This window comes from Panicum hallii, chromosome 5, assembly GCF_002211085.1.
Source record: "Panicum hallii strain FIL2 chromosome 5, PHallii_v3.1, whole genome shotgun sequence".
In the NCBI taxonomy this organism is placed as follows: Eukaryota; Viridiplantae; Streptophyta; class Magnoliopsida; order Poales; family Poaceae; genus Panicum; species Panicum hallii.
The window spans coordinates 52,761,394-52,778,747 of NC_038046.1; the positions used below are offsets into that span (position 1 = coordinate 52,761,394).

Sequence of the window (17,354 nt, forward strand, 5' to 3'; positions counted from 1 at the left end):
GCGCGTCCTTTTCACTGCTGCAGGTGAAGAGGCAGTCAGTCGGTAGCCAGTCAGTCAGAGCATCTGAGCTGAGCTATGGGGGTCCCGGCAGCTGGCGGAAGCCGCAGGGGGGTCCTGGCGACGACCGCCGCCGCAGTGTTCTTGTTGCTGGTGCTGTGCGGCTGCGGCGCGCCGGCGGCAATGGCAGCGGCCGCCGGAGGAGGAGGAGGGGAGCAGTACCTGTACAAGGACCCGAGGCAGCCGCTGAACCGGCGGATCGACGACCTGCTGCGCCGGATGACGCTCGCCGAGAAGATCGGCCAGATGTCGCAGATCGAGCGCGAGAACGCCACCGCCGACGTCGTCCGGGACTACTTCGTAGGTACGTGCGTGCGCGTGAAGAGGTTGGACGGCGGCGAGTGGCGAGAGCAGTAATATTAGCTGGCATGTCTACGCAGGGAGCGTGCTCAGCGGCGGAGGCAGCGTGCCGGCGCCGCAGGCTCCGCCGGAGGCATGGGTCAAGATGGTCAACGAGATGCAGCGGGCAGCCATGTCCACGCGCCTAGGGATCCCCATGCTCTACGGCATCGACGCCGTCCACGGCCACGGCAACGTCTACAAGGCCACCGTCTTCCCGCACAACGTCGGCCTTGGCTGCACCAGGTGGTTTACTCTTACTCCGCAACCCGTTCCGTCTTCCTGCTACTACCATCTTGCTAACTAACCTTTTACACAGTTTCAAAAAAAAAAACTAACCTTTTAAAATTACTAGCGTGTTAATCTGTCCATTTTCACACGTATTCACTCCTTCCGGTATGATCACAAAATATTCCGGTATGGTCATAAAATATTCCGGTACTTCCTCCGTTTTAAATTATAAATCGTTTGGTATTTCTAGATGTATAGATTTATTATTTAAAATGGAGAGAGTAGTAGTGAATTAGAGTCTATCTTGTTGAACTTCAAAAGTATAAACACTTGTATATTTATGAAATCGTCAAGATTTGAAGTATGGACAAGCAATCTTCAATTCAGAAATGATTTCATATAAGTACATTTATTTCATCACGAAGAAGCTTTGTCTGGCTCAATTGATGTTGTGATAAGACCCAAGATTCCCAATGGTCCACATTTGAATGCTTGGCGTCAAGAAGAGTTGACCTTATTGACTGGCTGCATCGCTAGTGTCACCCCTACTAAAAAAAGGTTTATCTAATGGTACTTGGGAGCACACTAAAAAGAATAATTATTGGTCACAGTATCCATGACTGCTTCGGCTGTAGCTTTTAGTTTTGTCTAAATCAAGGCTCCCATGTTGACAAAATTTATAGAAAAATACACCAACTTCTACAATATTCAGGGACGAAGCTGTTAGGGTCAGTTGACCTGGAAAAATCTTAGACATTCCTCTACGAAATCACTGTTTGGACTTAAGTGTCACCATGTCATGTAATGGAGGTGAGCTCGATGATATTCTCGGCTAGATTTGCCCCTAACAGCATGTCAGCATCACATATATGCCTTCATAGTGTATTTATTTGTTACCGTAGATGTTAATATATTTTTCTATTTTATTATTACCAATTGGAGGTTGTTTTTTTAAGCCTCCACGTGAAGCCACCTGGAATCCTACATGGATACTCTAAAAAAGTAGAGAAATTCTAGAAATTCTCACAAAAGTCAGAAACATTCGGTCATCAATCCGATAACTCTAATCATAATAGTCATTGGATCTGTTATCTTTTCTAATAAATTACTTATATCTGCCATTATGAAAATAGACTAAAGTAATCCCCTAAACATGTATATAAATTACCCACCTCTGCCATTATAAAAAAATCTAAAGTAACCCCTAATCTTCGTGTAAATTACCCACCCATACCATTATAAAATAATGCAAACAATTCCATAAATTTGCATATAAATTATCCAATTATGTTATTATAAAAAGTTAAAGTAACCCATAAATATGAATCTAAATTATATAATTATAACAAAATATTAAAGTGCACCAATATAAAGTTCTAAATTACTATTTCTATCATTATTAATATATTATTTATGTTATTTTTTATATAAAAATAATACCCACGATATATGTCACCATGTATTCATGTATGATGGAAGAGGTAAGAATACCAATTCATAAATAAATGGTTCAATTAAATATATATAAAACACACATGGAGGCGTGATGCAAAATGAAATCTATTGCAATTAGATAATGATAAATATGTATTTTAGAGTATGTGTTAGAATATTTAATAGATGAAAGAGGGAGTGAGATAGATAATTATAATTATTATCTATAAGTTTTATTTTTATATTAATTCTAATTAGTCCGTGCGGAAGCACGGGTTGATAAGCTAGAAAATTTAATCAAAGTTAGACGAGTTACCTTAGGATAATACCTACGCTTCACAATCGTTAGGGCAGTTCTGAAAATCTCAGCTGATTACTAGCAGCCTTAGCTGAAATTACGGCAACATTCGAGCCTAAACTTTCAGTTTACCTGAATCAGAGACCCAGAGCTAGTAAAGAAGATTGGAGCAGCAACTGCACTGGAGGTCAGGGCCACCGGCATCCCCTACGTGTTTGCTCCATGCGTTGCGGTGCGTACCTAAACTAAGTCCTAAACCCTTGCCAGTGCAAATTAGCCAAAGTACGTGTGCATCAAATGAACAAGCAGAATAATTAACGATCCTTAATCAGACAAAATAAAGGACCTTTCATCTCTATTCTGTCGACAGGTCTGCAGGGACCCAAGGTGGGGCCGGTGCTACGAGAGCTTCAGCGAGGACCCCAAGGTGGTGCAGCAGATGACGTCCGTCATCTCCGGGCTGCAGGGCGAGATCCCGGCGAGCGGCCTCCGGGGCGCTCCCTTCGTCGCCGGGCAGCGCAACGTGGCGGCGTGCTCCAAGCACTACGTCGGCGACGGCGGCACGGCCAGCGGCATCAACGAGAACGACACGGTGGCCACCTTCCACGAGCTGCTCGGCACCCACATGCCGCCCTACTACAGCGCCGTCATCCGGGGCGTCTCCACCGTGATGGTCTCGTTCTCGAGCTGGAACGGGGTCAAGATGCACGCCAACCACTTCCTCGTCACCGACTTCCTCAAGACCAGGCTCCGATTCAGGGTTCGTTGTTCAAATTTATTCGCCCAATAAGATTTAAATACGTATCTTTGTGAATCTGCAAATCCAATCACTTTTTTCAAAAAAAAAATGTCTTATTGCACTTCAGAAAAGAATTTGGACAAATGCTGGTTAACTTGTTCTTCTACTTTTTAAATTTTTAGTGAAGTTTTACATCTGATCTTTCAGGGTTTTGTAATCTCGGATTGGCGAGGACTCGATAAGATGACGAGCCCTGAACATGCGGACTACATCACGTCCGTCAAGCTGGGGATCCTCGCCGGCATTGACATGGTATCTGGAATTGCACAGTGCGGACAGGATAATCTGGTCAATTCGTATGCTTCATAATTTTCGAGGGATTAATGAACGCACACATGTGAGTTGTGATTCAGGTCATGATCCCCTACACCTACACCGAGTTCATCGACGACCTGACGACGCTGGTGCGGAACGGCACGATCCCGATGAGCCGGATCGACGACGCCGTCCGCCGGATCCTCCGGGTCAAGTTCACCATGGGCCTCTTCGAGAACCCCTACGGCGACCCCAGCCTCTCCGCCGAGCTGGGCAAGCCGGAGCACCGGGAGCTGGCGCGGGAGGCCGTGCGCAGGTCCCTCGTCCTGCTCAAGAACGGCAAGGACGGCGAGCAGCCGCTGCTGCCGCTGCCCAAGAAGGCCGGCAGCATCCTGGTCGCCGGCAGCCACGCCGACAACCTCGGCTACCAGTGCGGCGGCTGGACCATCACCTGGCAGGGCCAAGGCGGGAACAACCTCACCGCCGGGATCACGATCCTCGACGGCATCAGGCGCGCCGTGGACCGCGGCACGGAGGTGGTCTACTCCGAGAACCCCGACGCCGGCTTCGTCCGGCGGAACGCGGGCCGGTTCGACTACGCCGTCGTCGTCGTCGGCGAGCCGCCGTACGCCGAGTCGTTCGGCGACAACCTCAACCTGACCGTCCCGGCGCCCGGGCCCAGCGTGATCCGGAACGTGTGCGGCGGCGGCATCAGGTGCGCCGTGGTCCTCGTGTCCGGGCGGCCGCTGGCGGTGGAGCCGTTCGTGGGCGCCGTGGACGCGCTAGTGGCGGCGTGGCTGCCGGGGACGGAGGGGCAGGGCGTCAGCGACGTGCTGTTCGGCGACTACGAGTTCACCGGGAAGCTGGCGAGGACGTGGTTCCGGTCGGTGGAGCAGCTGCCGATGAACGTTGGCGACGCGCAGTACGATCCCCTGTTCCCGTTCGGGTTCGGGCTCGAGACACAACCGTCAACAGCTTGACTAGGTGGGATCATTTGTACTTCCATAAACCCTTTTTTTCATCTGGATCTTGGTTGGTAAACTCTCATAAGCCGAACACTTCCACCTGGATGGAGCATCTCCGACAAACTACTTATCATCCTTTCTAATAAAAAAAATTCTTCAATGGTTGGAGGTACTCCAGCAATTATCAATCCACTTTCCATTTAAAAAAAATATTGATCAACAAAACACACCTTCCTCTTGTCTAACTGAGAGTGACTCACGCATAAACAAACCGCAAAATAAAGCTAAAAAAAATGTCCAGCGAGACAGATAGAGGCATCCTATAGAGTGGCGTCCAAATAAAAAAAAAAACTTCTCTTCTTTCAGATCAATTACTAGCAGCAGGATATGAAATATTGCAGTAAATACTCCATGTTCTTGAGACACTCCCTAGACAAATAGACAAACATACATCGCATGACGTATTTTCTCGAGCTCATAGAAGAGTATAGCGAAACTAAGGGAGGAGTATTTATTTGTATAGATGCATGGTGATGGTATATTATTGATACATCAATACATGCATGTGAAGCCAGCTGAGGCAAATAAACAACCATGCGCAAGATCAATCAAGGATCGTTGCTGGTACGAGCAGGGGCAGGGCCAGAGCCAAAGCCAAAGCCACCAGCTTGGTATTGGCCGCTGCCGCCGGCACCGGCACCACCACCCGCACCGAGGCCGCCAAAGCTAGAGCCGGCATTGCCGCCACCGAAGTTGAAACTGAAGCCGGCACTGGCGCCATTGCCGGCGCCGGCGCCAAAACCTTGCCCCTTGGATAGGGTGCCAGCAGAGACGACGAGGAGGGCGACCACGAGGAGTTTCATGCTCCCGCTCATCTCCATCGTCATCACGATCCTTTGCTCGCAGCTAGCTGGTTTAGTAACCGACACGGCAGTGTTGCGATCGGTCGATGCATTGGGAGTGAGGAGACAAGAGGTATTTATAGGTGAAAAATAGAAATATTTGTGCGGAAAAAGTTTATTTTACTACCTTCAACAATTCACTTTGTCCGCTTAACCCTGAGCAAAATTTAGACTCATTTTACTCCCCCAACAATTCCAATTAGTCCAATCTACCCTCTAATGATATTTTTATTTTTTATTTCTCCATGTACGAATTGAATTTTAAGTTCAAAATTGATGAGTGGATGGAGAACATGATATCACATGTTAAGAAATACATTAAGAATTTTTCGTAGTTATTTTCATAATTTGAAAACATTTAATACAAAATTTATCATAAAAATACAATTCTGCATGAAAAATATTCATGAAAAAAGTCATAATGTATTTTTGTAGCACAGGGCATCATATTATAAGTTACATTGCAAAATTTAAAGTTTAAATTCCACTTATAAGGAGAAATAAAAAAGAGAAATCTTATTAGGGTAGATTGGACCAATTAAAATAGTTTGGGGGTAGTAGTTTAAGCCTAAATTTTATCTAAGGGGTTAAGTGGACAAAGTGAATTGTTGAGAGGAGTAAAATAAACTTTTTTTATATTGGTGCAAATAAATAAACAAAGCAAAGGTGTGCTTGGAAGCAACCTTAGGGGAGTGCTCCTAATTAAATGGATGCGAGGCCAATAGATGGAACCCAAAGAATTTTGTGACGTTGCTTTTTCCCTTGACGCTACTCAAAAGGTCTGTGGTTGGTACCCTACTTCTTACTATACCAGCACTGTATTACAATATAAGCAGAGGAGAGGGAGAGTGCACAAAACTAAGTAATTTGAATAATAATTGTGACTCCATATGGCGACTACTGCTGATCCCCAACTTGGGTCCCGAAGAGCTCGGATGAAAATGTAGTTGCAATCCTTCGGTGGGAGAATTATATAGGCAGTGTAGTTTGATTAACCTACTCCTATCTCCCCCTCTACCCCTTTTCAAAAATCAATGTATGCAATAACTTGGCATCAATAAAAAAAGTTCAGACTGGCTTCTTGCCTGCCGTAGTTCCCATAAAAAAAACATATGGGCCCAATTTTCTGAAATAGATGATGCAAATGGTTCAGAGAATATTGAACTAAGACTATGAGATGATTGAGTGCATATCAAGGAAAAAACATTTGTGAATCTCGACATGGATTGGATATTTGGATACGATCTTACCAAAGTAGGGATTTATTTATATGCGAAGTAGAAGAAAATAGAAAATGAAAATGAGAGAAAAAGAGGAAAACATGGACCAACATGGGCCCAACGGGCTGACCGACATGTTATTTCCCGCCCAACTGGGCTGACATACTAACCCGAGGCGGGGTGGGCCCTGGCAAAGCCCGCCCTTCTCCCGCCCGCCCCCACTATTTTGGCGCCAATGGATCCCAGTTTTTGCCGCCAAACCCCGCCGCCGCCTCTTCTTCTAATCTTCTCTCTTCCCTGACCCTCTCTCCTCTCCCGCCGTCTCACACCCCCGTCAGACGCGGACACACCGTGGCGAGCGCGCGCGCGCGTCGAGGCCTCCACAATGCCGGGCCACCGAACCCGCGCCGCCGCGCGCCTCGGCGGCGTCACCTCCCGCCGCCACGCAGAGCTCCTCCTCCACAGCGGCGTCGGCGCCGTCTCCGTCAAGGACCTCCGCCTCCGCCGCGTCGTCCCGCCCGCCGCCGGTTCCGTCGGCTCCTCCCCCGAGTGCACCGCGCCCGTGAAGTCCGGATCTGTGGAGAGCACGCCACCGGAGGCCGCGTCGGCCGCGGCGGCGGCCGAGGACCTCGACCGGAAGCCGGTAAGTCAGCGCTCGTTTCTTGATCCGACCGTCCCGGTGCCTACCTGCATTGCCTCTCTGGTATTTCGGCGTCTGATTGTCTTGGTTCCCCTCTGGGTCAGGTCCTCCCGCGGTCCAAACTCGTGCGCGACCCCGGCTCGTTCGGTTACCGGCGGCTGCTGCCTTTCCTCAACGAGATGGCTAAGAATGGTAACACCCTCTCCGACTCCGACTCCCCGCGGATTTATCCTCTTCGTATGGTCCGGTTCCCGTTATTTGTTCTTATCCCGTTTCCTTGCTCGTCCGTTTGTGTTTGTGTGGTTCAGATAGCTCAATCGGCAAGGAAGTGCCCTCAGACAACGCGGCTGCGCACTCAAAGAACGAGCTCAGCAGATCTTACTCTCGGTTGGTTGATGAGCCGTTGGGTGACAGTCACCGCGAATCTGATGGCATAGATTCTGTGGAGCCGGCGGTGGTGAAGACTGGAGACACCGAGGTGAAGGATGGCTGCAACAACGTCATGGAAGAGGCCAACATTTTCCCTCATGACCTTGCAAGCAGCAAGCCGGTGAGTTTGTTGTTACCACGTCTCGTATTAGCAGTCCACGAACCATGTTCAGAACTTCAGATTGATCCTGTTTGCTGTATGAAATAATGGAGAGTGCGATTGTGTGTTTCAGTGGCTTGGCCGGTGCACGAGGTCGAGGTTTGTTCACCATCCGAGCTCGTTCAGCTACAAAAGGATGCTGCCATTTCTCATGGAGAACGGTACGGTGATTGCTGGGTTCAGTTCATCATGATTAAGTGATGCCTTTTATAGAGTTTGATTTTCCTCATAATGTGCTATTTTGCCTTGCTGTATCAGAAATCTCTTCTCAGGAAGGTCAAAGGGTCAAAATTCGAAGAGTCGCAGAGGAAAGGCTACTAGCATCAGATGAGAATGGCATCATGGCCAGTGGGCAGCAGCAATTCGCTGTCTCTGATGACTCTTCTCAGGAACGCAGCAGAGCTCAAGTTGAAAGAATGGAGGAAGAAGAGCCACCAAAAGCTGATGAAAATTGTGTTGTTGATGACAGGCAGACTCAGTCTGCTGTTACAAAAGCCTCTCCTCCAGAATGCAATGCAGCTGAAGCGCAAAATGTCTTGCAGCAAGAAGCTTTGACTCCAAGTCAAGACCCACTAACTTCTTCTGAGGGTGATTTAATATCAGGTGGGGATGATGTCCAGGCAAGTGGTCAGCATCAGATTGTTGTATCAGAGGATTCTCCAGAGGAATGCAAAAGAGACAAAGTCGAAAGAAGTGTACAAGATGAAGCAGTAAAATCAGATGGGAGCCATGTTCTGGATAGAAGGGAATTTCAGCCTGCTGAAGTCTCTCCTTCGAAGAATGACACGGCTGACGTGCAAAAGGCCACACAAGAAGAGCCATCACCTTTAGATGGAGATGAAGAAAATTCAGACAAGGGTGACCATCTTGCCAATGAGCAGCTTCAGCCCTGTGTCGCAAAGGAGTCCCTGACTGCACAACTGCAAGATAATGCTGAATTCGTTGAAGTACCGCAGTGCCAAAACAAAGACTCAGGATGTCATGATGTTGGTTTTGTTAGCCCTACCAAGACCGTGATACCATTGTTGTATCGGCGTTGTGCACGAGAGCCTGAGGATTCCGTGGCTTCTCATGATGACCAGCTTCTTGACAGTGACATACAAATGATCTGCAGGCCTTCTCATCCTTGTGCTGTTGACAGATCCTTATCAGTAGAGGAAATGTCTGGATGTATTCCGCTTGCTGAATCGGGATGCAAAGCAGGCATATCGCAGCCAATAGGTGCCCATTCTATGGAAAAAAGTGGTCTTTCTCCTAAGAAGATTTCTCCAAAGAAAGGAATACTTAAGAGGCATCCAAGGGGGTGCAAGGGTATCTGCATGTGTTTAGCCTGCTGTACATTTCGTCTACATGCTGACCGAGCTTTTGAGTTCTCTAGGAAGCAGATGCAAGAAGCAGATGATATAATAAGTAACTTATTGAAGGAGGTGGCAAATCTTAGGAGTCTGGTGGAGAAGCCTGCTGTCCAAGTAAGCAAAAATTACTTGCATTGCCCCTTTTGTTTATTTTCCTTATCATGAGGTTCCATACTTAGAAATGTTGTTCGTGCTTTACTAGTATCTTTTACATTGACTCGTGTGGTATCATCTAATCTGGATATTCAAGTCAGGATAAGCATCTCCTAGAATATGTTATTGCTAGATCTTTTTAAAGAGAAAATGTTATTGTAGGTTCTGGTAGCCTTTTGGAATAATTTTCAAGATAACTCACAAAACTAGGTAACTTGCCTTCTGTATCTATGGAGTTTCTTCCTATCATGGACTATCATTTGCATATTAGTAAATACTTCTGAATCTATGTATTTGGCAATCCTATAAATACAAAGATGCATTCCACACCAGCAATTTCATAGCCAGAACTGTTCCCGTAATCATAATAATTCATTGTGATCATAATTCGTCATTGGTCACTGGAACTAAGCTTGTTGGTCACTGATCATGTGTAGACGTTGGAGAAGACTATGTCAACCTTACTGTAGCTTATACGATGATACTAAATTCATCGCTACCCACACATGTCTTGTAAAACCTATGGCCTAGCTGCAGTCTTCAAATCATATATATTTGTGTTTTGCCATGTATGAGGTCTGAGTAATCCTAAGGGAAAAAAAATATAATTGTGTGTAACTTGTGAGCACGAACTATTTCCATTTGATAATCGAGTCTAACTTGGACATGTGAAATGGAACCTTATGCCGTCAGGTGACTAGAAGGGGTATAACTTTGGCCTGTTCTCAGCCAGAGGTTTCCATTTTCTTATTATTGATTGACTCTTTTTTTGTGTTGCCCTATCTGAAGATGTCTGCTCACTCGAATAACAGTTTTATATCCATCACAAATTTAAAGTTTACAAAATCCTTCAATTCTTATCTTTGTTTGAAATTGCAGCAGGAGTCGACACAAGCAGCTTGCAAACAGGCCTCTCAGGTGGAAGAGGTGGCCAGAGAACGTCGCCGGCAGATGTTCGTGGATCTGAATTCCCACTGCAGAATCCCTGTGAGTAGTTGCTGTACCCTGAAACTGCTGAACCACCTAGTTGCACTTGACCTGACCGGCCAGGCACACTAGAGCTGATACATGGTTTCTAACTCATCGTTTGAACCCAGGGACCAAGGGTAAGATTCGCGCAGTATGCCGAGGAAAAAAAGGCGGCGCCATCTTCCGGTAGCAGCCGGAGGTGACCGAACTTCTGAAGGTGGTCTCAGCCTGCTGACCTACTGATAGTCTAGCTGTTGTTCAGCACATTCTGTGTGCAGCCACTTGGGAAGTGCTAGCTTACCTTCTGCTTGGACTCTGATATATATCCGGTTTCGTGGAGGCAATGCGATGTGCTGCTGTTGGGGTGAGGGGGTGGTTCAGTGGTTGTCATAGGGACACAATGAAGCCCTGGAATGAAATGTAGTTGAGTTCTCGCAAGCCAGAACATGCCGGTTTGCTATGCAGGAGGGATTTTTGAGCCATGAAATGGCGGTGGCGTCGTTGTAAGGAGGGCGTCTTGGCGTTGGTTTGTGATGCTTGGTCCTTGTACCATGTATACCATGTCTCTAATTCATACGTAGAGAACAGCTTCAGATTTGTTCGGTGGCCGGCATGAGTGCTGGTTGGTTTCAGGCTTCCAGGCCTGGAAACATGGGTGTGAGCTTAGCTGGAGAGGTTTGCAGGTCTAATCCAAGGATCTAGAGTTGTTTTTAAGTTGTGTAACTGCCTAACTGGTAGTATGAAATGTATGATGGATGACTGGAATGGAACTGAAGTAAACAGTCTGATTGGAATGGAACAACTAGCATAAATCAGACAGAAATTCAGTGGCTAGTGTACATATTGGATTCACTCTGATAAGATTACAATCTGTGCATATAAAAAGGGCTTGACTGCTAGCAAGAGGGGTACAGTACAATTACAATTTGCAAATACTGATTCACATAAGGCTGTCGTATCGTACAAACTGGTCCTCACTAGGCCGGTAGTAGTTGTAGTGCCATGACATCCCGGCTGGGGGCAGCTAGTCGGTGGTGATGTGGACCCCGATGGCGATGAGGAAGACGGCGGTGAGGGCGAAGAAGATGATGGCGTGGACGAAGATGGAGGCGCCGCTGGTCTGGAAGTTGCCGAACTCGACGAAGCGGCCGCCCTTGGCCGGCAGCTGCAGCAGCAGCCCCGGCGAGAGCAGCACGAACAGCACCACCGCCACCACCACCGGCCCCCAGTCCGACATCTCCAACCAACCCTCACTCTATTCTTGCTCTTCTTCTTCCTCCCTGGTCTCCCTCTCAAACTCTCTTTCAGCAGTCAGCAGATTGCAGGGGAGAAGGGAGAGCTGCTCCCTCTCGTATAAAAGCAAGCCGAGGAGCGAGAGAGCTTCGAGCCCGGCCGACCGCCGACCCCAACCAAAACCAAACCAAACCGGCGTTGATTTGGTTTGCTCGTGGTGCTGGTGAGTGACGCTGGGATATGAACTGTCTGGGCACTTTCAAGTAGAAGCAGGAGCAGCGGCGCCTGCCTGCCACCAATCATGCCCACGCTTTCTGCGCGCGGGCGGGGGGGAGTTGGCACGTCGCCGTCGCGTCTCGCCTCATGTCCTCGTCTCGCCTGCCCCGCTCCTCCGTGCGTCCGGTCCCCGTCGCCTATCCATCCGCGACCTGCCCACTTCCTCCTCCCCGTCATTCATCGACGCCTTTGTGGCCTTTCTGGCCTTGTGTCGTGTCGTAACATCCGTCGCTTTGCACGTTGGTGATTTGATGTGCACAGCACAGCTCGTTTGTAGTTTTGTACAGATCTTTTACGACAGCAGATTGAATTGTTTGGAACACTTGGACAGCAGCAGCAGCAGCAGATTTCAGAAGGGCGAAGAATAGGAGGTGCGAGGAGAAGGAAAGAAAAACTTGGAAGAGAAGCAGCAGCCACGAAAGTTGGCATTCACCACGCTTACTCCAGGAAGAAATGTTTGCTAGTAGGAGTTCATTCAATCATTCATCATAGTGGTTCTAGTAGCTAGAACTCGGCGTGCAAAAATGTTGAGGCAAACCAAAAAAGAAAAGAAAAGAAAAGAAGGCATGGGATGAACCAAACGAGCACTCCATCAGCTGCTGCCCTGCAACCGACAGTTGGTGGCCGGCGACGGCGAGGTGAAGGACCGGCTCGTCGTCCCTTGGACTATACGACCCTAGCAGGTACGAGCTGGCTGGCTTAGTCGGCGTAGAGGTGGACCCCGACGGCGATCATGAAGATGGCGCAGAAGCCGAAGAAGAGGAGGGTGTGGACGAAGATGGCCATGCCGCTGGTGCGCATGCTGTGGAACTCCGGGATGCCCCTGTTGCCGCCGGGGATCTGGCACAGCAGCCCTGGCGTGAGCAGCACGAAGAAGAGCACCGCGATCAGCACCGGGCCCCAGTCAGCCATCTTCTTCGTTCTACTCTGCTACTATTAGGTGATAATCACCACTGCGATTAATGGCCGCAGAGATCACTGGGTGTATATATATATATATGTATGTATATATACATATATGTATCTCTGTCCCGCCGGCCGGCCGGCCGGCCGCCGCGGCTACTATGTCAAAGCAAGCATGTCCGGCTACATGATGTGCCAACTAGTGATGCGATGCGCCAGTAGACGGCAATTTGGAAGCTCCTCCTTGTCATCAGCGAGGGGAGTACTACGTGTTGCGCGGTTACAGACGCAGCACGTATCGGCAGACGCAATTCAGAGTTTCAGACGCATCCACCACTGCTTCTGAGACTCCAAGGCGCCGCTCGTCACATCAGGCTTGTTTTTATTGCGAGATCAACTCAGGAGGGCCGCACGTAGCGAGGCTTGTTTCTACTTCGACACCGCTTGGTCAGTTGGTTGGTTGGTTGGTGTCTCAATCGAAGAAGAAGCCAAGGCGCGGCAGAGACAACGACTTGGCACGGAGCAGACTAGCAGAGGCGGTGTTCAACTTGCAGGTGTAGAACTGCTGCGAGTGGAGTACACTGTCCATGAGAGAGCGCCATGAATTGGCAACATCAGCATTTGGCTGTGCCTCTGCTGTTCTGCCGGGAAGATGAGATCCATGCATATTGCTCTCTGTTCCTCGCCATTGATGGCGCCTTAGAAATAGAAACGCCTCTCACTGCCTCCCATTCTTGTTTAGATACAGTTAACTTTGGTGCAGATGTATGCATGTCGGCATCAGTGCCTTTGTCAGAAGCCTCCACCTGGCTTCGGCAGAGATGAAGCAGCTGGTTCCTTTCTGACTCAGTCGTGGTCTCGTGACCATGACGCCGCGTGGCCATGGCCGCGCGCGGGGCTGGCAGTCGTGGGCTCGTGGCTGCTGCAAGCAGTGGAGTGAGGAATGGTCTCCGGGTGGAAGGACACGACCGAGAGAAACCCCCTCGACGCGGTGGCGCTCCGGCGAGCCACGGAGAGGCGGCGGAGGCGGCAGTTGCGACGAGCAGGGGTGGACGGTAGCTGAATTACCGACCGGGTGGACGGTATTTCAAGGATAAAGCTATACAACAATCGTGTGTTTTAAACGGTTATGGCACCTGAATTTGCAAGTTGCAACCGTCCGTTTTTGCTGTTGAAGCGTGGATCTGTCTGGCTGCGGTTGCGGTGAGGTTTAGATTGTTTTGATGTGGGCCCCAGCTGTCATTGCGTAGTTGTTCAATTATTTTGGGGACGCGTCCATTATTTTGCATTTGTTAGAGTGGGCAGACCATTTTCACTTCCCCTTCCTCGAGCGGTGGGGTGCCCTCGCAGGTATGGCAATTCTTCGCGTTCTCCGTGCAGCATCCTCCTTTGAATTTTTGTGTTCTTTTTCTACCTCTTGGTGAGCGCTTGCTGCCCTAGTGGTTTTGATCTGGTTTCTCCGATCGTTTTGGCTTTGGCTTGATTTTCATTTGGATAGGTTGGGTGGGGGGATGGTTCCTTGGTCGTCTGATATTTCTGCATGGAGGGTGTGCTCTGCCCGACCAAATAGTGTTGATTCAATTCGAATTACTCACAGGCGGTCGGGGGGAATCAGTTTTAGGGAATCGTTTCGCCGCTGATTTTTTATCATGCGCAGTGCTGATGCTTTTTTTTGTTTTCGTCTCGCCTTTTTTTCACCAGCTATACTTGAATTAGTTTGTTTAGATTAGATTTTATTTTCCACACCTGCTCACACGCCCCTTTTGCTTGACTAAGCTGTGGTACAGATGGGTAGGAAAAAACGTCGCGATTTAGTTGCATATATAAGTTCCGATGTGACAGTGATGCTGATTTCATCCCTTTCGATGACCCGCTGAGCGACTCTGACGAGGTTGAAAACAATGATTCTGATGATGCTCACTCGAGCAATTCTGACGTAAGTATTTCTCTGTATTAATTTTTTGTCAGTCAGCTTGATTCGTTTTGAGGATATTTTTTGTTAGATAATTTTTGAACATACTGTACAAAATAATTTAAGCTTCATGGAAATAATATAGAGCACATTCTTTTTTTTTATGAGATGGAGCTGAAGTTGATAATAGTATAAAGATCAAAGTGTTGATTTTATTAGTTTTTTTTATATGGTTAGAGATTATAGAATATAAATAGGAATTGAAAAGGGGCTGGAGATAGTGCTTTCTAATGACTCAAATTTTTTCTATTTTTTTAGCTGATTGATTTTTGAGCGTAGCTCGGTAAGTAGTGTAGCTATAGAGGACCCTACTCCTGTGCATCTATTTATTTTAGAGATCAGGTGAATTGATGTTAATTAGTGTTGGAATAGACAAATTGACAACCCCCCGGCACGGATGAGGGGCATGATGCATGAACAAATATGAGACTATAATGTATATTTTCTCTTATTTTTTATGTGTGCTTTTTTTCAGGACACCTGCTTTACCTACGTTGATTCGCTGAAGAAAGCTTTGTTAAAAGAATATTATAGAGATGTAAGTTCTTAGGCTGTTTTTGCAAAAGTTTTCTGGGTATGCGAAGTCCTTTTTTCTCTGTGTCATGTGTATTTTTCACTTTAATTTAATGAAGCTTAATTTTATTGTTTTCCAATACAAGAAGAAGATCAGAGATTTAAAAATAAATTTTAAGACGCGCCGCATCAATGAGGTATTTTGAATTAGTGTTTATATTATTATTTTGTTTTTCTAACTTGCCATGAAATGGTGAGCATTTGTGTCTGTTGTGGATCTCCATCCTTTTTATTTTTGCAAAATTCTGAGGTAGTGAAATTTATGTTTATGCTCTTTTTTTAATCTGTTTTTGAAGGTGAAGAAGCCTTCTCATGCAAAACCAAGTGATGCATTCTCAGTAACAATATTTTCCAAAGTAATAGCTGCTTTAACCCCAGAACAGAGGAAAGTTATTGAGGATTATAGTTTTGGATCAATCCTTTCATTCATAAAGTGCAATGCCCAATAAGTTTGCGCAATGGATTTCTCACAATGTTGATCATAAATCTAGTGATATTGTTATTGATGGCAAGATAATTTTCCTTACCAAAGAATCAGTCCATTGCATTCTTGGTCTCCGTTGCAGCGGCACACCATTCCCTGCTGCTAGTAGTGCCGGTAAATCTTTTATTCTGGAGATGTTTCACAAACAGTGCATCCCTTCTGTCACTTTCTTTGCTAATAGAATCACCAATACAGAAGTTTTATCAAATGAAGAATCTTTCACTTGCTTCATCCTTGTTGCTCTGAATAGCTGCTTATGCCCCGGCTCATCTTTGGTTCCAAGCTACAAATAAATTTTGGTGTTTTTGCTGATGTCCGAAATGCAAAGTTCTTTAATTGGTGTGGATATATTTTGGATTGGCTCCAGTCCATCAAAAGTTTCAATAAAGCTTAAAGATATTTAGGCCCCTTAGTAGATTTTGGTGGTAGATGATAAAGCACATGTATATCTAATCATATTATCAAGCATGTGTGCAGGAGCTAAGAGTGATGAAGCAAAGCGTATTACAAAACATGACCCCTCAAAAGGGAAATGAAAAGCGGTGTTTCAAATTTACTTGAAGAATTAGATTTTATTTTGAAATTGATTATAGAAATACCGTACTATCAAGAGTGACTTTGATCCATAGGTATTGACGTGGTAGTTGTGCTCAAGAGAAGCTACAAAAATCATAATAATTAAACCTATCACTATAAACAACCTTCTTGTGAAATTTCCTGTTATATCCGGATTGTCCGGTTCATAGTCCGGAATGTCCGGACATAGTGTTCCGGAGTATCCGGACAAACACCCAGAGTTTCCGAGTAACTGTTCCCCATCCGTAGTTTCTCTAAGACCGGAGTCTCCGGACCCCAGTGTCCGAAGTATCCGGACATATACCCGGAGTATCCGGGTATCCTTTACCCAACGGCTAGTTTTCTGTGAGAGGGGTATAAATACCCCCGATACCCCTTCATTCAAAGCTCTTTTGCTCATTTCGACCAGAAAACACTTGCAAGCAAAAGAAGAGCTCTCTCACTCCCCTTTTTCATTCTTGAGTGATTTCCTTTGGGGATTCAAGTGAGATTGTTGCAAGAGCAAAGATTTGTGCTAGTAAGTTTCCATTCCATTTTTTGAGCACAACATCCTTGTCTAGCCGGTGGATTCAAGTTTATTACTCTTGGAGCTTCAACCTCCTAGACGGCTAGGCGTCGTTTGTGTGTACTCAAGCTAGTTGTGAGCACCACAAGAAGTTTGTAATCGTCATTCCTCCTGAAGGAACACATAGTAAGTAACCTTGGGTTTGAGCGTTGGTCTCACCCTTGGAGGAAGAGCATAGAGGTTCTTGAGCACCGTCTCTTGAATCCTTCCTCAACGGAGACATAGCTCCTTTGGGAGTGAACTTCGGGAAACAAATTCTATCTCTCTCTTGTGCTCCTTGCTTGTCTTTATTAGTTATTTGCTTGTGAGACTAACTTTCTAGGGTTTGGAGTCGATCTACTATTACACGAGTCTCTAGAGCAAGACAACCGGTAAGAAACGCTCCAAAGGTACCACTAGTTTGTCTAAATTTGCTCGATCTAAATTGCAGCTTCAATATCTCTGTTAGTGTGTATATTGTTTCATACCCGGACTATCCGGACAATATTTCCGGAAACTCCGGACACAAAACCCGGAATATCCGGATATATATCCGGAGTATCCGGATATCTGTGTTACTGATAGTG

General features: G+C 46.8%; 4 protein-coding genes across 4 annotated transcripts; 2 read left to right on the plus strand and 2 right to left on the minus strand.

Annotated features, from left to right (window-relative positions):
• Positions 1-89: 89 nt before the first annotated feature.
• LOC112894582 (beta-glucosidase BoGH3B-like) lies at positions 90-4,566 on the plus strand. The gene is made up of 6 exons (XM_025962335.1): positions 90-361; positions 438-642; positions 2,501-2,591; positions 2,730-3,119; positions 3,306-3,410; positions 3,512-4,566. Exons 1-6 carry the CDS (start codon positions 181-183, stop codon positions 4,391-4,393), a joined length of 1,854 nt encoding a protein of 617 aa, XP_025818120.1. The 5' UTR covers positions 90-180; the 3' UTR covers positions 4,394-4,566.
• A 2,691-nt stretch (positions 4,567-7,257) lies between these two features.
• On the plus strand, positions 7,258-11,005 carry LOC112895373. The gene is made up of 6 exons (XM_025963327.1): positions 7,258-7,332; positions 7,449-7,690; positions 7,803-7,890; positions 7,988-9,198; positions 10,120-10,224; positions 10,335-11,005. Exons 1-6 carry the CDS (start codon positions 7,320-7,322, stop codon positions 10,407-10,409), a joined length of 1,734 nt encoding a protein of 577 aa, XP_025819112.1. The 5' UTR covers positions 7,258-7,319; the 3' UTR covers positions 10,410-11,005.
• Positions 11,006-11,029: 24 nt separating this feature from the next.
• Positions 11,030-11,830, minus strand: LOC112895374. Its single transcript, XM_025963328.1, has one exon. The coding sequence runs from the start codon at positions 11,441-11,443 to the stop codon at positions 11,231-11,233; it is 213 nt and encodes a 70-aa protein (XP_025819113.1). The 5' UTR covers positions 11,444-11,830; the 3' UTR covers positions 11,030-11,230.
• Positions 11,831-12,099: 269 nt separating this feature from the next.
• Positions 12,100-12,800, minus strand: LOC112895375. Its single transcript, XM_025963329.1, has one exon. The coding sequence runs from the start codon at positions 12,625-12,627 to the stop codon at positions 12,415-12,417; it is 213 nt and encodes a 70-aa protein (XP_025819114.1). The 5' UTR covers positions 12,628-12,800; the 3' UTR covers positions 12,100-12,414.
• Positions 12,801-17,354: the final 4,554 nt, after the last annotated feature.

Bases quoted from the DNA above. Each gene is read 5' to 3' on its own strand.
- LOC112895375 (XM_025963329.1), bottom strand. From the start codon at position 12,627: ATGGCTGACTGGGGCCCGGTGCTGATCGCGGTGCTCTTCTTCGTGCTG.
- LOC112895374 (XM_025963328.1), bottom strand. From the start codon at position 11,443: ATGTCGGACTGGGGGCCGGTGGTGGTGGCGGTGGTGCTGTTCGTGCTG.
- LOC112894582 (XM_025962335.1), top strand. From the start codon at position 181: ATGGCAGCGGCCGCCGGAGGAGGAGGAGGGGAGCAGTACCTGTACAAG. The intron at 362-437 runs GTACGTGCGTGC...ATGTCTACGCAG, and splicing joins CGTCCGGGACTACTTCGTAG to GGAGCGTGCTCAGCGGCGGA. The intron at 3,411-3,511 runs GTATCTGGAATT...GTTGTGATTCAG, and splicing joins TCCTCGCCGGCATTGACATG to GTCATGATCCCCTACACCTA.
- LOC112895373 (XM_025963327.1), top strand. The intron at 7,691-7,802 runs GTGAGTTTGTTG...TGTGTGTTTCAG, and splicing joins ACCTTGCAAGCAGCAAGCCG to TGGCTTGGCCGGTGCACGAG. The intron at 10,225-10,334 runs GTGAGTAGTTGC...GTTTGAACCCAG, and splicing joins ATTCCCACTGCAGAATCCCT to GGACCAAGGGTAAGATTCGC.